This window comes from Ranitomeya imitator, chromosome 5 (assembly GCF_032444005.1).
Source record: "Ranitomeya imitator isolate aRanImi1 chromosome 5, aRanImi1.pri, whole genome shotgun sequence".
Taxonomy (NCBI): Eukaryota; Metazoa; Chordata; class Amphibia; order Anura; family Dendrobatidae; genus Ranitomeya; species Ranitomeya imitator.
The window spans coordinates 372,097,815-372,121,114 of NC_091286.1; the positions used below are offsets into that span (position 1 = coordinate 372,097,815).

Here is a 23,300-nt window from a genome sequence, read left to right on the forward strand (position 1 = left end):
CAGTAAGTCTAACCTCTATTGTTGGTAAAATATTTGAAGGGTTTCTGAGGGATGTTATTCTGGATTATCTCAATGAGAATAACTGTTTAACTCCATATCAGCATGGGTTTATGAGAAATCGCTCCTGTCAAACCAATCTAATCAGTTTTTATGAAGAGGTAAGCTATAGGCTGGACCACGGTGAGTCATTGGACGTGGTATATCTCGATTTTTCCAAAGCGTTTGATACCGTGCCGCACAAGAGGTTGGTACACAAAATGAGAATGCTTGGTCTGGGGGAAAATGTGTGTAAATGGGTTAGTAACTGGCTTAGTGATAGAAAGCAGAGGGTGGTTATAAATGGTATAGTCTCTAACTGGGTCGCTGTGACCAGTGGGGTACCGCAGGGGTCAGTATTGGGACCTGTTCTCTTCAACATATTCATTAATAATCTGGTAGAAGGTTTACACAGTAAAATATTGATATTTGCAGATGATACAAAACTATGTAAAGCAGTTAATACAAGAGAAGATAGTATTCTGCTACAGATGGATCTGGATAAGTTGGAAACTTGGGCTGAAAGGTGGCAGATGAGGTTTAACAATGATAAATGTAAGGTTATACACATGGGAAGAAGGAATCAATATCACCATTACACACTGAATGGGAAACCACTGGGTAAATCTGACAGGGAGAAGGACTTGGGGATCCTAGTTAATGATAAACTTACCTGGAGCAGCCAGTGCCAGGCAGCAGCTGCCAAGGCAAACAGGATCATGGGGTGCATTAAAAGAGGTCTGGATACACATGATGAGAGCATTATACTGCCTCTGTACAAATCCCTAGTTAGACCGCACATGGAGTACTGTGTCCAGTTTTGGGCACCGGTGCTCATGAAGGATATAATGGAACTAGAGAGAGTACAAAGGAGGGCAACAAAATTAATAAAGGGGATGGGAGAACTACAATACCCAGATAGATTAGCGAAATTAGGATTATTTAGTCTAGAAAAAAGACGACTGAGGGGCGATCTAATAACCATGTATAAGTATATAAGGGGACAATACAAATATCTCGCTGAGGATCTGTTTATACCAAGGAAGGTGACGGGCACAAGGGGGCATTCTTTGCGTCTGGAGGAGAGAAGGTTTTTCCACCAACATAGAAGAGGATTCTTTACTGTTAGGGCAGTGAGAATCTGGAATTGCTTGCCTGAGGAGGTGGTGATGGCGAACTCAGTTGAGGGGTTCAAGAGAGGCCTGGATGTCTTCCTGGAGCAGAACAATATTGTATCATACAATTATTAGGTTCTGTAGAAGGACGTAGATCTGGGGATTTATTATGATGGAATATAGGCTGAACTGGATGGACAAATGTCTTTTTTCGGCCTTACTAACTATGTTACTATGTAGTGTACATAAATATGCAAATTACCTCTTCAGAGAGGAACAGTGCTTGAACTCTATAGTGCCACCTGTTGGAAGCAGCAATTCTACAAGTCACTATTGACCATTTAACGAGCCTTGAAATGTAACATAGGTAAATAGCCAAATATCTAACTAAATCATTAACCCCTTGCCGACATATGACAAAATAGTACATCCTATATCGGTTTCCTGTAAATGCAAACAAAAAAACCCCACAATATCAGGATTGTGTTTTCTTGGTTGCCACAAAAGGTGAAAACAATGCAATAGGAGGTCATCAAAAGATTGTGTCTACCCCATAATGGTATCAATAAAAATGTGAGCTCACAGCACAAAAAACAAACAAACAGAAAACTGTCACACAACTCCAAGAACTGAAAGTCTTAGAAAATTGCAACACAAGACTTTTTTTTTACAAATTTCCTATTTTTTTCCACATAAATAAAAAAACTATGCATATTTGGTATCACTGTAATTATACTGATCTGGAGAATCTTATAGCCAGTTATTTTTACCATACATTAAACGTAAAAACAAACCCAGAAAAACTATGGGAGCTTTTGGTCTTGGGACACCTCACAACAGACACATGATAGCGGCAGCTAATCGATGAGCTCAACATCTTATGCCATCAACATAGGCAAAGCCACTGAGCTCACTGTTTGTGTGCAATGTAATCGATGTGATGTTTGTGCTGCAGACAACAACAGACACCAGAGTATGGATGAAGAAGAGAATAAGTGTTGTACTTGAGGAGTTTGAGAAAGGCCTCATTGAAAAGTCAGATTGTTTGATGTATGAGAAAAAGGACTAAGCTTCATTAGTGATTTTCATCAGGTTTTTCACTTATGAAAAAAAAAAGTTTTTCCACCTTCTTGTATCTGTTTGTATGAAAACAGACAGCACACAGACGGAAACTGACTGCTGTGCAATTTATATAGTGGCTCAGTGGTTACCACTTTAGTATACAGTTATATGAAAAAGTTTGGGCACCCCTATTAATCTTAAGCTTAATGTTTTATAAAAATTGTTTTTTTGCAACAGCTATTTCAGTTTCATATATCTAATAACTATTGGACACAGTAATGTGTCTGCCTTGAAATGAGGTTTATTGTACTAACAGAAAATGTGCAATCCGCATTCAAACAAAATTTGACAGGTGCATAAGTATGGGCACCCTTATCATTTTCTTGTTTTAAATACTCCTACCTACTTTTTACTGACTTACTAAAGCACTTTTTTTGGTTTTCTAACCTCATTGAGCTTTAAGCTTCATAGCCAGGTGTATGCAATCATGAGAAAAGCTACTTAAAGTGGCCACTTGCAAGTTGTTCTCCTGTTTGAATCTCCTCTGAAGAGTGGCATCATGGGCTCCTCAAAACAACTGTCTAATGATCTCAAAACAAAGATTATTCAACATAGTTGTTCAGGGGAAGGATACAAAAAGCTGTCTCAGAGATTTAACCTGTCAATTTCCACTGTGAGGAACATAGTAAGGAAATTGAAGAACACAGGTACAGTTCTTGTTAAGGCCAGAAGTGGCAGGCCAAGAAAAACATCAGAAAGGCAGAGAAGAAGAATGGTGAGATCAGTCAAGGACAATACTCAGACCACCTCCAGAGAGCTGCAGCATCAACTTGCTGCAGATGGTGTCACTGTGCATCGGTCAACTATACAACACACTTTGCACAAGGAGAAGCTGTATGGGAGAGTGATGCGAAAGAAGCCGTTTCTGCAAGCACGCCACAAACAGAGTCGGCTGAGGTATGCAAAAGCACATTTGGAGAAGCCAATTTCTTTTTGGAAGAAGGTCCTGTGGACTGATGAAACCAAGATTGAGTTGTTTGGTCAGGTCATACAAAAAGGCGTTATGCATGGCAGCCAAAAAAACACAGCATTCCAAGAAAAACAGTTGCTACCCACAGTAAAATTTGGTGGAGGTTTCATCATGCTTTGGGGCTGTGTGGCCAATGCCGGCACTGGGAATCTTGTTAAAGTTGAGTGACGCATGGATTCCTCTCAGTATCAGCAGATTCTTGACAATAATGTTCATGAATCAGTGACAAAGTTGAAGTTACGCAGGGGATGGATCTTTCAGCAAGAAAATGATCCAAAACACCGCTCCAAATCTACTCAGGCATTCATGCAGAGGAACAATTACACTGTTCTGGAATGGCCATCCCAGTCCCCAGATCTGAATATCGTTGAACATCTGTGGGATCATTTGAAGAGGGCTGTCCATGCTCGGAGACCATCAAACTTAACTGAACTGGAATTGTTTTGTAAAGAGGAATGGTCAAAAATACCTTCATCCAGGATCCAGGAACTAATTAAAAGCTACAGGAAGTGACTAGAGGCTGTTATTTTTGCAAAAGGAGGATCTACTAAATATTAATGTCACTTTTCTGGTGGGGTGCCCATACTTATGTACCTGTCAAATTTTGTTTGAATGCAGAGTGCACATTTTCTGTTAGTACAATAAACCTCATTTCAAGGCAGAAACATTACTGTGTCCAACGGTTATTAGATATATGAAACTGAAATAGCTGTTGCAAAAAACCATTTTTTATGAAACATTAAGCTTAAGATTAATAGGGGTGCCCAAACTTTTTCATATAACTCTATATAGGGCAGCATGGTGGCTCAGTGTTTAGCACTGTGCTATAATTAGGGCAGAATGGTGGCTCAGTGGTTAGCACTGTACTATATATAGGACATTACGGTGGCTCAGTGTTTAGCACTGCACTATATGTAGGGCAGCACAGTGGCTCAGTGTTTAGCACGGTACTATATATAAGCCAGCATGGTGGCTCCAAGGTTAGCATTGTACTATATATACAGTAGTGCAGCACAGTGGCTCATTAGATAGCACTGTACTATACATAGGGCAGAACAGTGGCTCAGTGGTTAGCACTGTACTATATATAGGGAAGCATGGAGGTTCAGTGGTTAGCACTGTTGATTTGCAGCACTGTGGCCCTCTGTTTAAGTCCCACCAAGTATATCTGCAAGGAGTTTGTATATTCTTCTAATGTTTGTTCTTGTTCCTTGGGGTTCAACGGTTTCCTCCCAGACATACTGATTGGGAATTTAGAATGGGAGCCCGAATGGGAGCTAATGTTAGTTATATATATATATACATACACATGCCCGGCTATGTGGGTCGATTAAACCTTCCACATTTTTCACTTAAACTATGGAGTGCTGCCTCTTTTTTGAGTGTCTATATATATATATATATATATATATATATATATATATATATATACAAACATTGGTGTGGCTTACTCTTTTTTGCTGGGCATCTTGCTTATATAGCTTTCCTCATCCACGTGTCTGAACATTTGGGTCTGGGTCCTGCTCTGCCCCATCTATTTTTACGGTTACCGACACATAGGGAAGTATACTGTCAGAGTTAAGGACCATCCCAATTGGGTACACGTTGTCGCTGTGGGATAGTAATTACATTTTTTTAATCATCATAGTGTTAACTAAGTACCCTATATTGTTTACATGTATTATTACTATTTACTTATTGAAGGATATTTCCTAATTTTGATTTTATCTTAAATTTTACTATATATGTAGCAAAAAACTTACCAGTTGCCATCTTCTACTGATGCTGAAGATGCTTCAATCCGACTCCAACATTTTGTGACCGCAGCTGTGTCTTACCGGAAGTCACAGCTAACTGTCACTAGATCTCACCTTGTAAGTCTATAAACACTTCTTTCGGAGCCTCATATACTAACATTAAGAAGTGACTTCCAGTCAGCCCTGCAAACAATCGATCTATCCAGCTAGCCACAACTCACAACTCGGGTCACGTGGACGAGAGCGGTGCCAGGAACAACAGACAAATTCAACCAGTAACTATTTTAATATGAATAAGACACAGTCATTAGTAATACCACTTTGGTTCTCAAATGAAAAAATACACATAGTGGCACTTTACAACTGACCAGAACTCAATGTATCTTTAGCAAAACTGAAGTAGAAGTCATTAAAATAGTTGTACAGTATCACTACCAACTTATCCAGGCAAATGAAGCTGAACTTTGCATCTTCCATGTACTATTTTGCACTATGAAAAAATAGAATAGATAACAGTATTTGAAACCATATGGAGAATAATATGTAAGGCATTGTGATAACAAATTAATGCTAGCATACTGAACAACATTTGTCTTACACCACTTTTCTGCAAAAGAAAGTTACAAGGAAATGTTAAGAAATGAGTCAGGCTCTGAACACCCACCACTATTGGGGTACATGAATATGACTTCACCATATGTCTTAGTGTTATTATACTAGAGATATATATCTGGCAGCAATATATAGAAAATGTATTCCAATGTGCCAAATGACACAAACATGTGTCAATGTAGTTTTATGTGTTGTAAATTGGGGCAAGAGTATTCATGCAAAATTCAGTTTTGGTCAACATTATTGGCACACTTGAATATTGTGAACACTATGCAAAATATCTTCTGAAATAAAGTTTTTAGTGAATATACTGTATGTATTTAAATTCATGTTTTATATAGGAAAAAACTTAGCATGAATGTAGACACAAAATTGAAAAACATGATTTTTGGCATGCTTTCAGTTCAGTTTAAAACAAATGACAAAATCTGACTATCTTGTGATTACATAGAAATTTGAGTCACCTGTTTACACACTGGCAGTGCTCACAAGACTTTAAGACCCATTGTATTTCCTGTTCTATGTTCACAATGCCAACAGTAAAGGCCCCGTCACACTTAGCGACGCTAAAGCGATCCCGACAACGATACAACCTGTCAGGGATCGTTGCTGCGTCGCTATGTGGTCGCTGGTGAGATGTCAAACAGTGAGATCTTCCCAACGACGCAGCAGCAATGCGGCGACCTGTACAACGGTGTAGTTGGTCGTTGTGACCCTGTCACATGGCAGCTATTATGACGATTCAGACCTCGATGAGGGACGTCCTGTGTGACGTTGTAGTCACACAGGTGTGCATTTGCGTTGCCTTTTCTGCGCCCATTCAGTTCCGATTGGTGGTCGCTACTGCGTTCTGATTGGTGGCGGCCTTGCCTTATGAGGCGACACAATAGCCCTTCCGTCCTTTGTTCCTGACCGCGTGGTGGTTTGCAGATCGTTGTAGAGTTCTCTGGCCTGCGACTCCTCTTCAATTTATCTATTCTTCAACGGTTCTTCTGACACCTAGGATGGAAGCGCTACTATGTCGCCTTCTGTTGAAGGCATGACCACCAATCAGAACACAGTAGCGACCACCAATCGGAGTGGAGGAGTGCGGAAAAGGCAACGCAAATGCACGCCTATGTGTCGGTGTCTGAGTCGTCAACGAGGTCGTTGGTAAGGTGTCAAACACAGCGATGTGTGCTACCCAGCGGGACCTCAATGATCAAAAAAAGGTCCAGGCCATTCCGACACGACCAGCGATCTCACAGCAGGGGCCTGGTCGCTGCTACGTGTCAAACATAGTGAGATCGCTACTGAGGTCGCTGTTGCGTCACAAAACTTGTGACTCAGCAGCGATCTCGCTAGTGACCTCGCTTAGGCTACGTTCACATTAGCGTTTCGCTAATGTGCGTCGCTGTTGCGTCAGCGACGCAGCGGCGACGCAGCGGCGACGCGCCCCTATGTTTAACATGGGGGACGCGTGCGTTTTTTTTCGACGCTAGCGTCGGATGCAAGAAAATGCAACAAGTTGCATTTTTCGTGCGTCCGATTTTCGTCAAAAAACGACGCACGCGTCGCAAAATGCAGCGTTTTTGCCCGCGTTTTTGGTGCGTCGTGCGTTGCGTCGCCGTTGCGTCGCCGACGCACCGGCACGCAACGCTAATGTGAACGTAGCCTTAGTGTGAAGGTACCTTAAAAGAGCTCTTTGAGCATACCAAAAATGCTGCTATCACCAACCACAAGCAGTCTAAAGAGTACTAGACAATCTCCAAAAGAATTTGACAGCCTGCCTTCAACAGTTCAAAATGTTATTAAGAAATGTTACTACCTACTCATGTAAGTCAAGAACCTTGTAAAATGTGTTGGGAATAGGAGATATGTTTTAAAATGTGTTAAAAAAATACATACAACATTCAAAGAACTTTAGACTGAGCGGAAAACATCTCAGATGATTGCGCCGCCGCCAACCCATGCCATAATCTGCACAATTAATAAATTAGGAACCTATGGGCAAAGTTCAAGGAGGATCTCACTGTTTAAAGGCTTAAGAAGGCTTAAGAAAAGCAACTAAAATTGCCAAAAGTTACGTAGATGAACCACAATTAGAAGTCCCAGAAGACCATGTTAATGTTCGGCGTTCCAGGGGAAGTCCAGGGATGAGAGACAATTTTTTTTCCACATCCAAAGTTTGGGTCACCATTGTTTTCAATGAGGCTCAGGTTCTGGTTATAGTTTGAGTACAGTTCTGATACCCAAACCGAACTTTAGATGAAAATTCAGGTCGAGTACTAAAACTCAAACTTCCACTGGTTCGCTCATCTCTAACCACAATCCTTCTCAGAAAAATATTCAATGGACAAATGAAGCCAATGTATGCAGACATTATGTTTATAGAGGATAAAATAAATCCAATAAGGAAAAGTGCACCATGTTTGCATCAAAATATACTGGAGTAACTAAAATATTGTGGGGCCACATTGTTGCTTCTGATACAGTTGTCCTTGAAAATGGAACAGAAACATTAAATGAAATCTGAGGATTATGAGAGCAGTTTAGAAAGAACATCCTTGCAAGTTTAAGAAAACTGTGTTTGAGTTGAACAAAATAGGTTCTTTAGCAGGATAATAACCCAAAGGACATTTCCAAAAGTACAAAAGAATCATTTGGAGGAGAAATAAATCGTTTTAAACTGGCTAGCAATAAGTTTTGATATTAACCCAATTGAAAATCTATTGAGAGTTGAAATCTGTGATTGGAAAAAAGAACTTTGCAAACATTGATAGAGCGTGATAGAATTGCAGACACTACCAGCAGACAGGTGCAAGGATATGTAAAATGTATTTTGACATGCCATTATATTATTCTAATTATGCACATTTGGTGCATAGACACTAGTTACTGAAGATATTGGGCCTGACTTTTTAAGGTTGATGTTTTGCATGCCAATCTCAGGAATTGCTGGAGTAAGATGTGCCTAAATTATTAAGAATACAAGACACTTAATAAATTAGACACATCCTACAACTGGCACAGTTACTCCAGTCAAGGACTAAAAATGAATTTCAGGCATAATTTACTATACTAATGTGGCGTAAACTTTGATGAATTTGGCCGGCGGGTTTTGCCTCAGCCAGCCCCTGGCTATGACCATTTTGCATATCAGGTAGCGCCTGTCTTAAAAATTTCAGAAATCAAAAAAAACGTTTGCACATCTTTGAGTTGCACAAAAAAATTCTAGACGTTTTATGCTGGAATTAAAATATAAACACCTTGATGAATCTGGTCCTTTTACTATTTCTAATGAATAATTATAATATTATCAATAATATTGACCAAGATTGTAGCTGTGTGCAAAACTTATATGAACCACTTGTAAATAGTGCAAGTGCTCAACAAAAGTAACTTAAAGAGGTATGTCCATTTTCACGATCCTATCCCTGTATGTAGTAGGTGTAATATTACTAATATTAGAAAATACCTCCAATTAAAAATGTACCATATATACTCGAGTATAAGCCGACCCGAGTATAAGCCGACCCCCCTAATTTTGCCACAAAAAACTGGGAAAACTTATTGACTCGAGTATAAGCCTAGGGTGGAAAATGCAGCATCTACTGGTAAATTTCAAAAATAAAAAATAGATGCTCCATACCGTTCATTATTGCCCCATAGATGCTCCATATGCAACTGTGCTATATAGAATGCTCTATACCATTCATTATGGCCCCATAGATGCTCCATAGAAAGCTGTGCCATATATATATTGCTCTGCACCGTTGATTATGGCCCCATAGATGCTCCTTATAAAGCTGTGCCCCATATACGGTATATTGCTCTGCACCATTGATTATGGCCCCATAGATGCTCCTTATAAAGCTGTGCCCCATATGTATTGCTCTGCACCATTGATTATGGCCCCATAGATGCTCCTTATAAAGCTGTGCCCCATATCTATTGCTCTAGCATATCTAGTATGCATATATTGACAGTTAGTTACAGTGGTTTTAACCAAGAATACGTAAGCTACTGCAATACCCTGCACATGGGGAAAGCAATATTGCGAATCAAAAAAACTATACTACCGTATATACTCGAGTATAAGCCGAGATTTTCAGCCCATATTTTTGGGCTGAAAGTCCCCCTCTCGGCTTATACTCGAGTCATATACCGGGAGGTCGGCAGGGGAGGTCGGCGACTTCTGAATCTGGCCGACCCATTTCGCTATCTAGCGGCTGACTATCCTCACAACGTGATACACACGAATCAGCGTCCATTGCTGTGACCGCCAGTGTGGCGCCACGCGCCAGTAGTGCGCTTCCTATCCCATGTCTATGTGCTTAGTGGTGTCTGCCAGCACGGCACAGTACGCACTTCGGTGCTCTAAACTATTTCTATTAGTTACCTAACACACCCAGTTGCAGTGTTGTGCGCAATAAGTCTGAACGGACTTCAACCCCGAGTCTTGGGATTGAGTGCGGTGACTCTTTGCTTGCGCTCTTCAGTGCGGTATTGCGGTCCTGTGGCTTAACAGGGTTCGCTTCCACCGCCATATAGTGCTGCCATTTACTAGCAGCAGGTTTTCACCGACACGGTGGACCCCAGAATGCGAATGCACCTAATATTGTTTCACCTTATACTTGGTGCGTTCCGCCAGTCCTAACACATATTATCCGAGCACACCCAGGACACTAGGATAACACCCAAGCATGCTCGGATAACATGATATCCAAGCACGTTTGCGCATCACTATTTACTAGTAAAATTTTTCATGATTTAATTACTAGAAAATGTAACTTTGTTTTGAATGTTATGTCTAAAATAGCTTGAATAATTCAAATAACCATTCAGTAATTTTACAGGCAGTAGTTTAAAGGAATGTTTTTCAGTTAAATACTAATTGGAACCTTGGAAACGCAGGTTGGAGGACAATGTGGTTAATGAATATAGTAAACAAAAAGCTGTTCTTACAAAAACTCATATGTAACATAATTCATATAGATGAATGCACCTGTAAAATTATGGAGAATTTGCCTATTAGAGATAAATAGAATACAAAAATAGTATACAATGAAAAGACTATAATTCAAAGGGAACACTATATCACTGTAACCAGTGAGCATCCTATATTCTTAAATAACGGCCAGATTGCATTCCAAAGCTTTATTTTCACTAACCTTGCGCTAATGTAAAGATGTATTGTTATTGTATTGCCTACTTTTAGTTGTTACAATAAAAAGATGGAAAGGTTGATGTGCATTACATGGACAGATTAAATCTAAAGATCAATTAGGAAGAATCTTTTACTTAGCAGCCAATGATAGTAGCTAGCAGTGATGCATTCTTTATACTTTATTCCAGAGACAGGTTCACTTTAGGAGCTATCACCTGTTTTTTAAGCTAGTTTTACTTTTGTCTATGAGGACAGATTCATTGTGCAATGACATTATTCATGCAGGTATTTTATGTGATAAAGGGTTCGCTCATATCAGTGTATAAATCAAATTATTGCAATGCAACATATAAAGGGACAGCACTAGGACCAATGTTATTCAGTGAGTCCGTGCACATCTGCAATTTTATTCTCTGCTTTATTCAGCATGCTGCGATTTCACTCCGAAATAAGATGGGTGCAAGAAAAAAATCAGATGTTATACGGACCATCATAGTGGCATCCAATTTTTATTGATGCATTATAATTCTGCAACATTTGAAACTGTATGTTGGGTGCCGAGACTCTCGTGCTATACAGGGTAGATCCTAAGCCTTATCTACCTTGGCGGTCTCCCATTCAGACTTGGCCGCTGCAAGTGCTGCTCAGCATAGACCTCGGTCCCAGTACTTAGCTCATGCTCATGGCTTATGGTTGGTTACTGTTGGATCTCCAGCCAAGTCCTTTCTAACCAGTGTTAAACAGGAGCAGCCTAACACTCTGGAGCCTAAGTCCAGAAATCACCTTACTGAGCATGTCCATGATGTGGCACCTTCTGGTTGGTGGTGGGATGTCTCTTGCTCTAGTGATATGGCAGCTGCGGATTAGCCCTTGGGCGATGTCACGTCTGGCTGGGCGTGAGTGTTTGGGATGGAGCTTTGGGTTTAAAAGGCTTCCAAAGGTGCCCGCAGGTGCACTAGTATCATTTGTGTGTGGCTATGTGAGTGAAGACCTTACTACTCTGTCTACAAGTGTCATATGTCTTTCTAGCTTTGGGACTGTACATGTAGGCAGGCAGTGTGGGCAATAAGCCATTTGGCTTAGCATCTGTTTCCTACTCGTGTGAAGTTAGCACAGTAGAGTTCCAGAGCAAGCTCAACCCTAGTGGTTTTATGCAGAGCTTCTCTTTAATTTCTGTGTTAGGCTAGGTTCACATTGCGTTAGTGCAATCCATTTAGCGGATACCCTAACGGATTGCGCTAAAGCAATGTCCAAAAAGGGATTGTGTTCGGCAATCCCGCTGGCGCAGATGCCCGATCTGCGCTAGCGAGGAACGGACCCTGAACGCTGCAAGCAGCGTTCGAGGTCCGTCCGAAAATAACGGGACATCGCTGACGCATGCCAAAAATGGCATACATTTGCGATGCATTAGCGATCCATTAGCACATTGCAGTCAATGGGTGTGCTAGCGGATCCGTTACATAGCGTTGATTGTGACAATTGCACCATGTAACGGAGTCCGTTAGCGGACACCCACTAACGCAATGTGAACCTAGCCTTAGATTGACACAGCTCAGTTTCAGAGAATATGTTTCATTTCTGTGTGGGACTGACACAGCTCAGTTTCAGAGCCTCTAATTCATTTCTGTCTGTGAGTTCAGTTAACGTGCTTGTCCTGTGATGTTTAGCAGGACAGAGCACTTAGTACTCATTTCTACTGTTCCTTCCTGTGGAGTAACAGAGTTTGGAACTCAGCGTCCTGTTCACACTGGGTGGCGATAACCCAGTGTGTACAAGTAATCATTTGCCGTGTGTTCCATCATTCGTTACTAGCAGCAGTTTTCCATCTCTGCACGGTGGACCCCGGATTGCGGTTGCGCTTTATTATTCATTTTATTTAGTGCAACCCGCCAACCCTAACACAGTAAATGGTCCTGTAAATGATTAATAGCTGCTGATTAAAAAAAAGTCGGATTGTTTACAGACAGCACACAGAGGACAAGTGGTCCCACTTTTCTGGATTGAGATGGGACCGATTTTTTAATACACTACTGTGAACATAGCCTAAATATGTTTTTTGCTGTTTCTAAAAAGAGCCACACTCAAGAATATGTCATGGCAATAACTTGAGTCTTAGGTAGTGAAAATACAATTTGCGACAAAGTAAAGGACAGGAGATAACATTTCGGCTTAAATAATTTCCCAAATAGTTGAGTTCATTTTAGCTTTCTCCTTGGTTTTTATATCCCAGGATGAGTTGGTGGGATGACTAACTTTGAAAAAACAAGCAGAACATGTTTGTTTGTTTTTTATATTTTGCTGCAAGAGGCTTACACTATATGTGTCTGTAACGCTCAGTCCACACCATGTTTGTACACACTGTCGGCATCAGATGCACAGGACACCTGCATTTGACAGCATGCACAGTCACAATGCATGTTTAGTCATCTTTCCACCATTGGGAGCCATTGTAAAGGAACAGGTACCACATTATATACAGTACATTTATTTGTTATTGTCCTCCGTATAGCAAAAAACAGTCTTCTACACTTTCATATAAAATTATACAAATGATATGAAACCACATACCAGTCAGATGGATTCAGAGAGCACATTTTTGGCCTCCGTCTGGTGAATGATCGTCGGTAATTAAGTTACAGTATCTTTTGAGAAAGCACCCATCATATACTGTAGGGTAGGTGTACAGACAGGTTTCCTAAAGCTGACTGCTTCTCCGCTGCCAAGAGAGCACCAATCCAGCTTTGAGCACTGTTGTACTCTGTAACAACCTTTGTCTTCTATATCGGGGTAGTCACTCATGATATCAAGTCTTGGATACAACATTTCTACACATTAATGGGTTATGTGTAATCAGGAAAAAGTTTAACTTTATTTTCTTTTTCCAGAAACAGCATTACACTTGTTCATTAGCTCTGGACTGGTGTTGCAGCACATATCATATTAATCTAGCTAACAAAAAAAATAAATAAAATAAGCCTTATCTTCACTATTCCCCTGCAACTCCAGTTCTGACACTTGTCTGGTACCTTTGGCTTTCTACTTCCTTGTCGTATCTCAACACCTAAAAGTCCAGGAAATATCGGGTTAGCAAATTATTTATTGAGGCAGGTCATAGCTGCAGCCAGCCATTGCTTATGTGAGCATTCCCTGCCTTTTATAGTGTGTCAAAATAATATTGGAGAATCGCAGAATCAAGCGGGGACGGGTTAAGAGTCATAAAGAGTGCTATGGGGGCAACATGGGGGTTAGTATAAAACTTAAGGAAGCACTTCCATCAAAATGTTAATCCTCTTAATATATTGCAATCATCATATTATGTAGCACTGGGTACTTACAATTGCTCATTTTGCCTTTCTACCCAGATATTTTTTTCTGTTTTCCATTGGGTCTATGACATCAACACTGACTAGCTGAATCTTTCGACGCTCTATGCAGAAACAGGAGGTCTTATTTCCATGTATGAGTCACTGCAAAAGTCTCTGGCAGGGTGAGGAGCACAGCAATAAGGTCAGGATTTGAAGTGGGGGATGATGTTTGCAGGGAATAGAGACTTCCTGTTTATACAGAGAGCAGAGAAAAAAGAATAAAGTACTGGGTAGAAAGTTAACAAGAGCATATGTAAGTACACAGTACTTTATAACATGATGATTACGAGGATAAAAACTTGAGCTTCAATACTAAGCAAAGCCTAAAAGGACATGACTCCATCCTGTTTCTGGAAAACACAAACAACACAATTTTTTGTCATTTCAAACAGTCCTTGATTTTCAAACTGCAATGATTTGTCATATGTACTTAGAATTTCCTTTTTTATTTTGTAAAACTTACTATCAAGAACCATTGGATTGAGGACACTTCTACATATTGACAGCAAAGGACATTAGACACAATGCATCAAGAAACATGTACAGTGATGCAGAAAACTGCACTTAAATTGTGAAATCTCAAAAGGACTTAGGTCATAAACTGCTGTCATCAAGCTAGAATCCAGAACTTACCTGACATTTTAAACTGCTCAGCATTTATAAACCACCATAACCTTCCACATCACAAATGTGATTTACTCACTGGTATGTTGGAGAACTTACATGACAAGTGTTTTAAAGTGAAACTGTAACTGTGTGGGTAGTTTTGTATATAAATCCATAAAGTGGTGCTTTACAACCCTTGGTGACCATAGTATTGCTACTGTAGCAAAGTTGACAATTTTACATCAGATTCAATGGTGACAGCACAGATTCCTCACACTGGGTAGTTGCATTCTTTACACTGTATAGTATTTTCCATATGAATCATACTAATTCTTCCATGCTTTTTCCTTCTATTTTGCTAAGAAGACATCTCCATAAAAACGTATTGACACGTTCCTTTTCATGGATGCATTCGTAAAATATTCTATTAACAGCAGGTGGCAACCTTTGAAAACAAGATTACAGTCTGCTTTTGCTCGTTTTTCACATGCAGATGTTTGAATTAAATGTTGAAAAAGAAATCTCTGCTTGTTTGTTTCTAGATTAGATAAACGTCTCATTTTAATTATTAGAGAAGGAAGCTGCAAATGTATCAACTGTGGATAGTAACGTATTGATATCATAGGCAATTGCAGATGTTTATAAAGTAACTAAGCAACCTGTTAGTTATTTATCAGTGGAAGGTATCCCCAGAAATGTGTTCTATACAGATAGGACATGTGTGCGCAATAAATGTGCATAATCTTTCCTGCTAACTCCCATATTATGCAATCAGCTAAAAGAATATTTTTCAACATTTTTTGCAACTCTTTTAACAATAACTCTATATATTGTGAGGCAGTGACAGGTATTATATGAGAGGGGTAATAAGGATACGTACAGAAGTGTATTGAGGCCACTGGAGTGCATTGCAGTCACAGGCATAGCTGTGATTGAAGTGCAAAAATAAAAGTAACTTTGGTCTTGGACAAGCTATTTGTCCAAGGCAGATTTAAAAAACTCGGCATGGGCTTTTATTTTTGGAGTGAACTACAGGATGTTAGTGGAGTGATTCGCTCCCTCTAGGCCGGTTCTTACAAGTGGCCCATGGCCACAGATTATATTTAAAAATCCCACAGCAAAGGGTTGATTGTTAGCATTGGTTTGCAAACTGCATGGCATTTGGCCCTGCAACTTCTGGCTTATGTGAAAGCAACACTGTGCCAAGGTAAGCAAATACCTGGCGCCCCCTCAGCCTGACACTGTGGTACAGTTGCCCATGGCAGCCGATCTCGGAAGTGAAGAGTCTTGATTCCCGGCTGCGATCTGGTGGATACATAGTTACATAGTTATTAAGGTTGAAGGAAGACTATAAGTCCATCTAGTTCAACCCATAGCCTAACCTAACATGCCCTAACATGTTGATACCATTTTATTTTCTGTTTGTGAGTAGGTTGGACATTAACCCCTTTAAGGACCAGAGGTATTTCCCTTTTTGCATTTCCATTTTCTGCTTCCCTTATTTTTCCGTCAATATGGCCATGTGAGGGCTTGTTTTTTGTGGGTCAAGTTGTACTTTTGAATGGCACCATTGATTTTACCATATCGTATACTGGAAAATGGGAACAAAATTCCAACTGCAGTGAAATAGGAAAAAAAAGTGCGATTCACCAATTGTTATTTGAATTTTTTTTTACCATGTTCACTAAATGCTAAATATGACCTGACAATATGATTCTCCAGGTCATTAAGAGTTCACAGACACCAAACATGCATAGTTTGTAAAATAAAATAAAAAAAGTTAGCATTTTCCGAGACCTGAAGCGTCTCCATTATTCGGGATCTGGAGCCAGGTGAGGGCTTATTTGTTTGCTCACCAATCTGATGTTTTTATTGATACCATTTAGGTGTGTACACCACTTTTTCATCACCCGTTATTTCATTTTATTGCAATGTTGCAGCAACCAAAAAAATGTAATTCGGATGTTTCGATTTTTTTCTCACTGCACCGTTTACCAACTGGATTAATTATTTTTATATATTAATAGATCGGGCGATTCTGAACACGAAGATACCAAAAATGTGTGTATTTGATTTTCTTTTATTGCTTAATTTTGAACAGGGCAAAAGGGGGTGATTTGAACTTTTATATTTTTTTAATTTTTTAATATTTTTTTTACTTTTGGCATGCTTCAATAGTCTCCATGGGAGACTAGATGCTGCCATAAGCCGATCGGCACTGCTACATACAGGCGATGATCAGATTACCTGTATGTAGCAGAATTACTCACTTGCTATGACTGCCAACCACCAGGCGGTGCTCATAGCAATCCGGCAGTGCAACTATAAAGGTCTGGGTTAGACATCTAGTTGTCATGGCAACCCATCGGTGAACCGCAATCATGTGATGTGGGACACTGATAGGCAGATTTCCAGCAAGATTGCAGTAAGTGCATGTTAAATGCCGCTGTCAGAGTTTGACAGCGGCATTCAACGGGTTAACAGCCGTGGGAGGATTGCGATTCCTCCTGCGGCTGTTAGGAGCACATGACAGCTGATCAGATCAGCTGTCATATGCCAGAAAAGGTGTGAGCTCTTTGCCAGAGCCCGCACCAAACAGGGGGACGCGTCGGGTTTAAGACACTTTGTTTGAACATTCCTGTGGTCACTGCCTATCTGTCACACTGCACGAACCCAGCTGCATTACAGTGTATATTATATATATATAATAAATTATTCTTTATATTATATTGTATTTATATTATATTACATTATAATACATATATATATATATGTATATATATATATATGAAATCAATTTCTGCCAACATGATGGATGATAATGGATTGCATAGCACACCATTTAGCTTTGCACTATTTGTGCAACATGTCCATCCTAATGCACTTTGAGTTAAATATGTGCTACGTAAATCAGCTGCACAGTATGTACACCACTTTCATCAGGTCGGGGACCTCCTTCACACGTCCATCTTTTTGGTCCATGTGAATTTCGTTTTCTAAGGTACGCAAATACGGACAATCGCACACCCATTGTATTTAATGGTGGTGCGCACATGTCAGTTTTTTGACATGCATCATGTGTCAATGTGAAAAACCTTCTGACATTTCCTTTTCTTCCTGCAGGAAATGCAGAAATCTGAAGGAAATGCATGCCTCACATGTGAACACTCATGACACACAAATGACATCCATGTGATATCTGTGTGACGCGTACCCAATTGAAAAGCTCCGGTGGCTGGGAAAAGCAGTGAAGTTAGCGCGTTTCTCAGACACAGCTGCAGACGGTGACGTCAGTAAGGTTAACGCAGTTCACAGTAGGCAGATTGCACAGAGGTTACCGTGAGAATCACCAGCTGTAACCTGCTGCAAACTTAATGACTACTCATCACTGCAGCAGGGTTCAGTTTGCTTCAGTGGTCGTGATGAGCGGTCACGTTACATATGTCACCGCTCATCACAGCCTCCGGAGTCGAGGATTATCATGGGACATCCTCATTACAAATTGAGGTTGAAACCTATGGATTATTTTTATTTTTTGTAATAAATGGGTAAAAGAGGGTAATTGTCTTTGAGTGCTTTTTAGAAATAAAGGATTTTGTGTGTTTCTTTCCTTTGACTATGGGATTAGTAATGAGGGTGTCTGATAGATGCCTCTCCATTACTAACCCATGGGCGTGAAGACAGCAAACATTACACAGCTGACACCAACCCCACAATCCCATTACCCTGAGCGCAACCGCACCAGGGCAAGTGAGAAAAGCCAAGGTTAATAGCCAGAATTGGTGCATCTAATGAATTTCAGGGGTGGCTGAGGGCTATTTTTAGATTGGGAAGGGGCCAATATCCATGGCACTTTGCAACCTATTAATATCAGCCCGCGGCTGTTTGCTTAGCCTTAGCTGATTATTAAAGGGACTCTGTCACCTGAATTTGGCGGGACTGGTTTTGGGTCATATGGGCGGAGTTTTCAGGTGTTTGATTCACCCTTTCCTTACCCGCTGGCTGCATGCTGGCTGCAATATTGGATTGAAGTTCATTCTCTGTCCTCCATAGTACACGCCTGCGCAAAGCAATCTTGCCTTGTGCAGTCGTGTACTATGGAGGACAGAGAATGAACTTCAATCCAATATTGCAGCCTGCATGCAGCCAGCAGGTAAGGAAAGGGTGAATCAAACACCTGAAAACTCCGCCCATATGACCCAAAACCAGTCCCGCCAAATTCAGGTGACAGGTTCCCTTTAAAAATAGGGGGGGCAGCAATCAATTTTTTAAGGTCCCATTTTTAATAACCAGCAAATGCTATGCAGACATCTGTGAACTGTTATTTATAGGTTGGAAAGCTCCATGGATATTGGCCCCATCCCAGACTAGTAAGATCATCTCACAGTTGTCTGCTTTCCCTCTGCTGGCTATTAAAATAAGGGGGACCCCACACCATTTTTTTTTACTTATTTTTGTGATGAATACAACTACAGAAAACCGTACATTCACTGCACTGATTATATATCTCACTGGCATATTGCTATCTATCTATCTATCTATCTATCTATCTATCTATCTACCTGTCTGTCTGTCTATCTATCAATTCGCTATCTTTGCACATCTAACAAGTAAACATCTGTTATTTCTATTTTGCATCCTATTCCAGTTTGTGTCACACTGATGGTACACACAGACGGCACACGGCTGTCACAAGGACACACGAATGTCACACGGATGGTACACTGATCTTGCACTTGGACACACAAACACGAAGCACGGATCTCACCAGGATGTGTCAAAGGGGCTTAAGAGATCTTTTTAAGGCCCCTTCACATTTAGCGACGCTGCAGCGATACCGACAACGATCCGAATCGCTGCAGCGTCGCTGTTTGGTCGCTGGAGAGCTGTCACACAGACCGCTCTCCAGCGACCAACGATGCCGGTAACCAGGGTAAACATCGGGTAACTAAGCGCAGGGCCGCGCTTAGTAACCCGATGTTTACCCTGGTTACCATGCTAAAAGTAAAAAAAAACAAACAGTACATACTTACCTACAGCTGTCTGTCCTCCAGCGCTGCGCTCTGCTTCTCTGCTCTCCTCCTGTACTGTCTGGGAGCCGGAAAGCAGAGCGGTGACGTCACCGCTCTGCTTTCCGGCTCACAGACAGTACAGGAGGAGAGCAGAGCACAGCGCTGGAGGACAGACAGCGGTAGGTAAGTATCTAGTGTTTGTTTTTTTTTACTTTTAGCATGGTAACCAGGGTAAACATCGGGTTACTAAGCGCGGCCCTGCGCTTAGTTACCTGATGTTTACCCTGGTTACCAGTGAAGACATCGCTGGATCGGTGTCACACACGCCGATCCAGCGATGTCTCCAGGGAGTCCAGCGACGAAATAAAGTTCTGGACTTTCTTCAGCGACCAACGATCTCCCAGCAGGGGCCTGATCGTTGGTCGCTGTCACACATAACGATTTCATTAACGATATCGTTGCTACGTCACAAATAGCAACGATATCGTTAACAATATCGTTATGTGTGAAGGTACCTTTAGCTATGTTCGGACTGCCCATAGAATGTAAACGTTCAAGCAGTCGGCATTATGCTCTGCAGTGACGTTCTAAAATGTCACTGAAAAGAATAGCAGCTACACAAAATTCTACAGCTGAAACATATGAAAGCTACTTTTCAGACATACTCCCCATAGAGAAGACAGAGACTGTTTATTGCACTTTCTGCATTCCTAATCAATGCAAATACAGCATTTAGCAAGTGCTATTATATGTCTACAGTAATAGGAAATTCTGACAGCACTTCCTCTTCCGGACGCTGCAGTCAAGATAGCTCTGAGTTTTTTCTGCAACTTGAGCTAATATATCAGCCCCAGTTACAAGGGACATCAGATTAAAAAATAAATAAGTACAATTTTGAGATATCCCTCAATGACTTTTATCATCTTATGGGGGATGCAATGTGCAAACTAACTAAGTAAATAAATAAAATCAGGAAAAGTTGCCAATCCAAATCACTGTAACCATACGAATGTATTTCACTGGTCCTTTGGGAGTCATAAAAAATATTAAAATCTGATTTATTTTCTATATATATCCCCCAATATTTGCCAATATCAGCAAAAAAATTAAAAGTGTATGAAAATAACACAAAAATTAGGCCACACCTGTCTTGAAAGAAAGATACAAAAATTATTTGACTATGTGATTGAAAGAAAAGTTTACTGCTTTTCATATGTATGAAAAATACCCAAAAATGTGCATAGTCGTGAATGGGGAAAAATGGACTATTCTTGAACATGTTAATAATGTTTGTATTGTGAACTCTGTTGACAGATCCCCCGGATTCACTATGTTGCTTACCCCATGTGAGGGGCATTGCAGTAGCTTAGGTATCCTGGGTCACGGCCACTAACTACTATCAATATAGGAGTGGTCGTAACCATGGATATCTAAGCTACTGCAATGTCCTGCACATGTGGTAAGCAACATAGCAAATCACAAAAACTATACTACATTTCAAACTGGAGGTGTTTGCTAATATTAATATTATTACACCTACTACATATTGGGATATGATCTTGGAGGATCTTTCTAGGATCTTGGAGATGAGAATACATCTTTAAGTTTAATTCTGGGTTTGTAAATGACGACAAAAATGCTTTATCAACAAACACATTGCTGTACGGACATTTATAGGAAGTACATTTCATGCATCCTTACTGAAAAATACCTGCAAACTAGATCTAACCAGGCTAGAAAAACATGGAAACTCATATGTTCAGCTACACAAAAAGATACATACATCAATATCGGCTTCATAAATCCTCTATATTCTCGTGTTCTCAGCTTTACAACTAGGGTTACAGTCACATAAGGTTCATAGTTTGCAGTCACACTTGGACCCTGGTTCTTTCGAGGGCACAATGAGCGCTTTTTAGCATAGGAAGACACCGGTATTATAGACACCATACAATATAGTAGGTTGCTGGCTCTGTTATAGTCCTTAAACAGACATAGTTTTCCAGTGCAATAGTAGTTTTCATTAACAAAATCTGTTTATGTGATAATATGAAAGATAGCCCTGTAAATTAATAAATATCGTAATCCTACTTACCAGGACATCTCTGCTCATTGCATTTTCGGACATCTTCCCCTGATCCTTCGCATTGCTGGCCAGTAATAGTAATTCCTTGACAGCTCCGTGTTCTTTTTTCCCATCCGCCGTCACATGACCTGGAACAGCCACTCCATGGTCCCCAATGGTTCCACTGTCCATTAGCTAGGCAAGAGAACATAATATCATACTATAAATAAAGCTTCTTTGTCTCCCTGGAAAGATCTGTGTCATGATGCTGCAGATTTTTTATTCATAATGAATTACATGAGGTCAATCTTTTTTAAGTACTTAGAGCTTTAATCTTAAAGCTAAAGACATTCTTTACTATGTGAAAATTATTGTCCTTTCAATATATCATAAAACCTATACATTTCTATTTCTAAAGGTAAATATCAAAACATATGATTACAATATTGAGCAGCACACGGTAATTTGCTGCGTAGAATGAATATGTTTTTGAGTCTGCAGTGTTAAAAAGCCAGGAGAACATAATAGTAAAGGTTAATATGAACATTATCATTCCATTCACCAAGCAACTTAGATGCTATAAAATATAACTTCCACATGGATGATCCCTTTATTGTCAGCTTAGTCAACCTTCTCAAAAGCCTATGAACCAGATGAGAGATACAGAATTTAAAAGGAAGTCGCTCCTATGTGGCAATGGTCATCACATCAGTTACAGTGTAGAAAAAACATCGAAAACAGAGAAGCAGCCTAGAAAACAGGGTCAAGAAGTACAACATAACCTATCATTTGTTAGAACAAGAAATTAAAGAGTTTTAAAAGAAATTGTCAACTAAATGAAATGTAAATAAATACAATATACTGTATTTTCTGGCGTATAAGACTACTTTTTAACCAATGAAAATCTTCTCAAAAGTTGGGTGTCATCTTATACGCCAGGTGTCGTCTTATAGGGCAGATGCGGAGTAATCCGCGGTCGCAGCATATTGTGGGGGGAGCAGTCCCAATGACGAGGTGAGGGGGCGCCTCACTGGGAAGGTGTAAGTGAAGCAGAGGCAGAGAAGGAGATAATAGGATACAAGGGCGAGCCAGATGAGTGAAAGAGGAGTGTTTTTCTAGGCACAGCATCGCTCTTTCTCTTTTTTGCATACCCCTGGCATCCCAGACGCTGACAGTTTGCTTCGCTTACACCTTTTTGGTGAGGCTCTCCCTCACCTCGTCATCGGGACCACTCCCCCCCACTATATACTTCGACTGCAGATTGCTTCGCACCCACCCTATAAGACGACACCCGGCATATAAGACAACCCCCGACTTTTGAGAAGATTTTATATTTTAACTGGAAAAGTTGGGGGTCGTCTTATACGCCCAGTTGTCTTATACGCCAGAAAATACGGCAATTCTTTATTGATAAATTGTAAAAGTTGAACAATAAATACAATTTGGATTTCAGCTCCTTACCAACTTTGGACGTATAGAAATGTCTAATCT

General features: G+C 40.3%; 1 protein-coding gene across 5 annotated transcripts in view; it reads right to left on the minus strand.

Moving 5' to 3' along the window:
• The window catches only part of ADGRB3 (adhesion G protein-coupled receptor B3), a 1,579,303-nt gene that overhangs the window by 851,937 nt on the left and 704,066 nt on the right, over nt 1–23,300 (minus strand). For all 5 annotated transcript variants that reach the window (XM_069726666.1, XM_069726664.1, XM_069726665.1 and 2 more), the window contains one exon: nt 21,840–22,004. In XM_069726666.1, the coding sequence (XP_069582767.1) occupies nt 21,840–22,004 (165 nt within the window). The remainder of the gene's footprint in view (nt 1–21,839; nt 22,005–23,300) is intronic.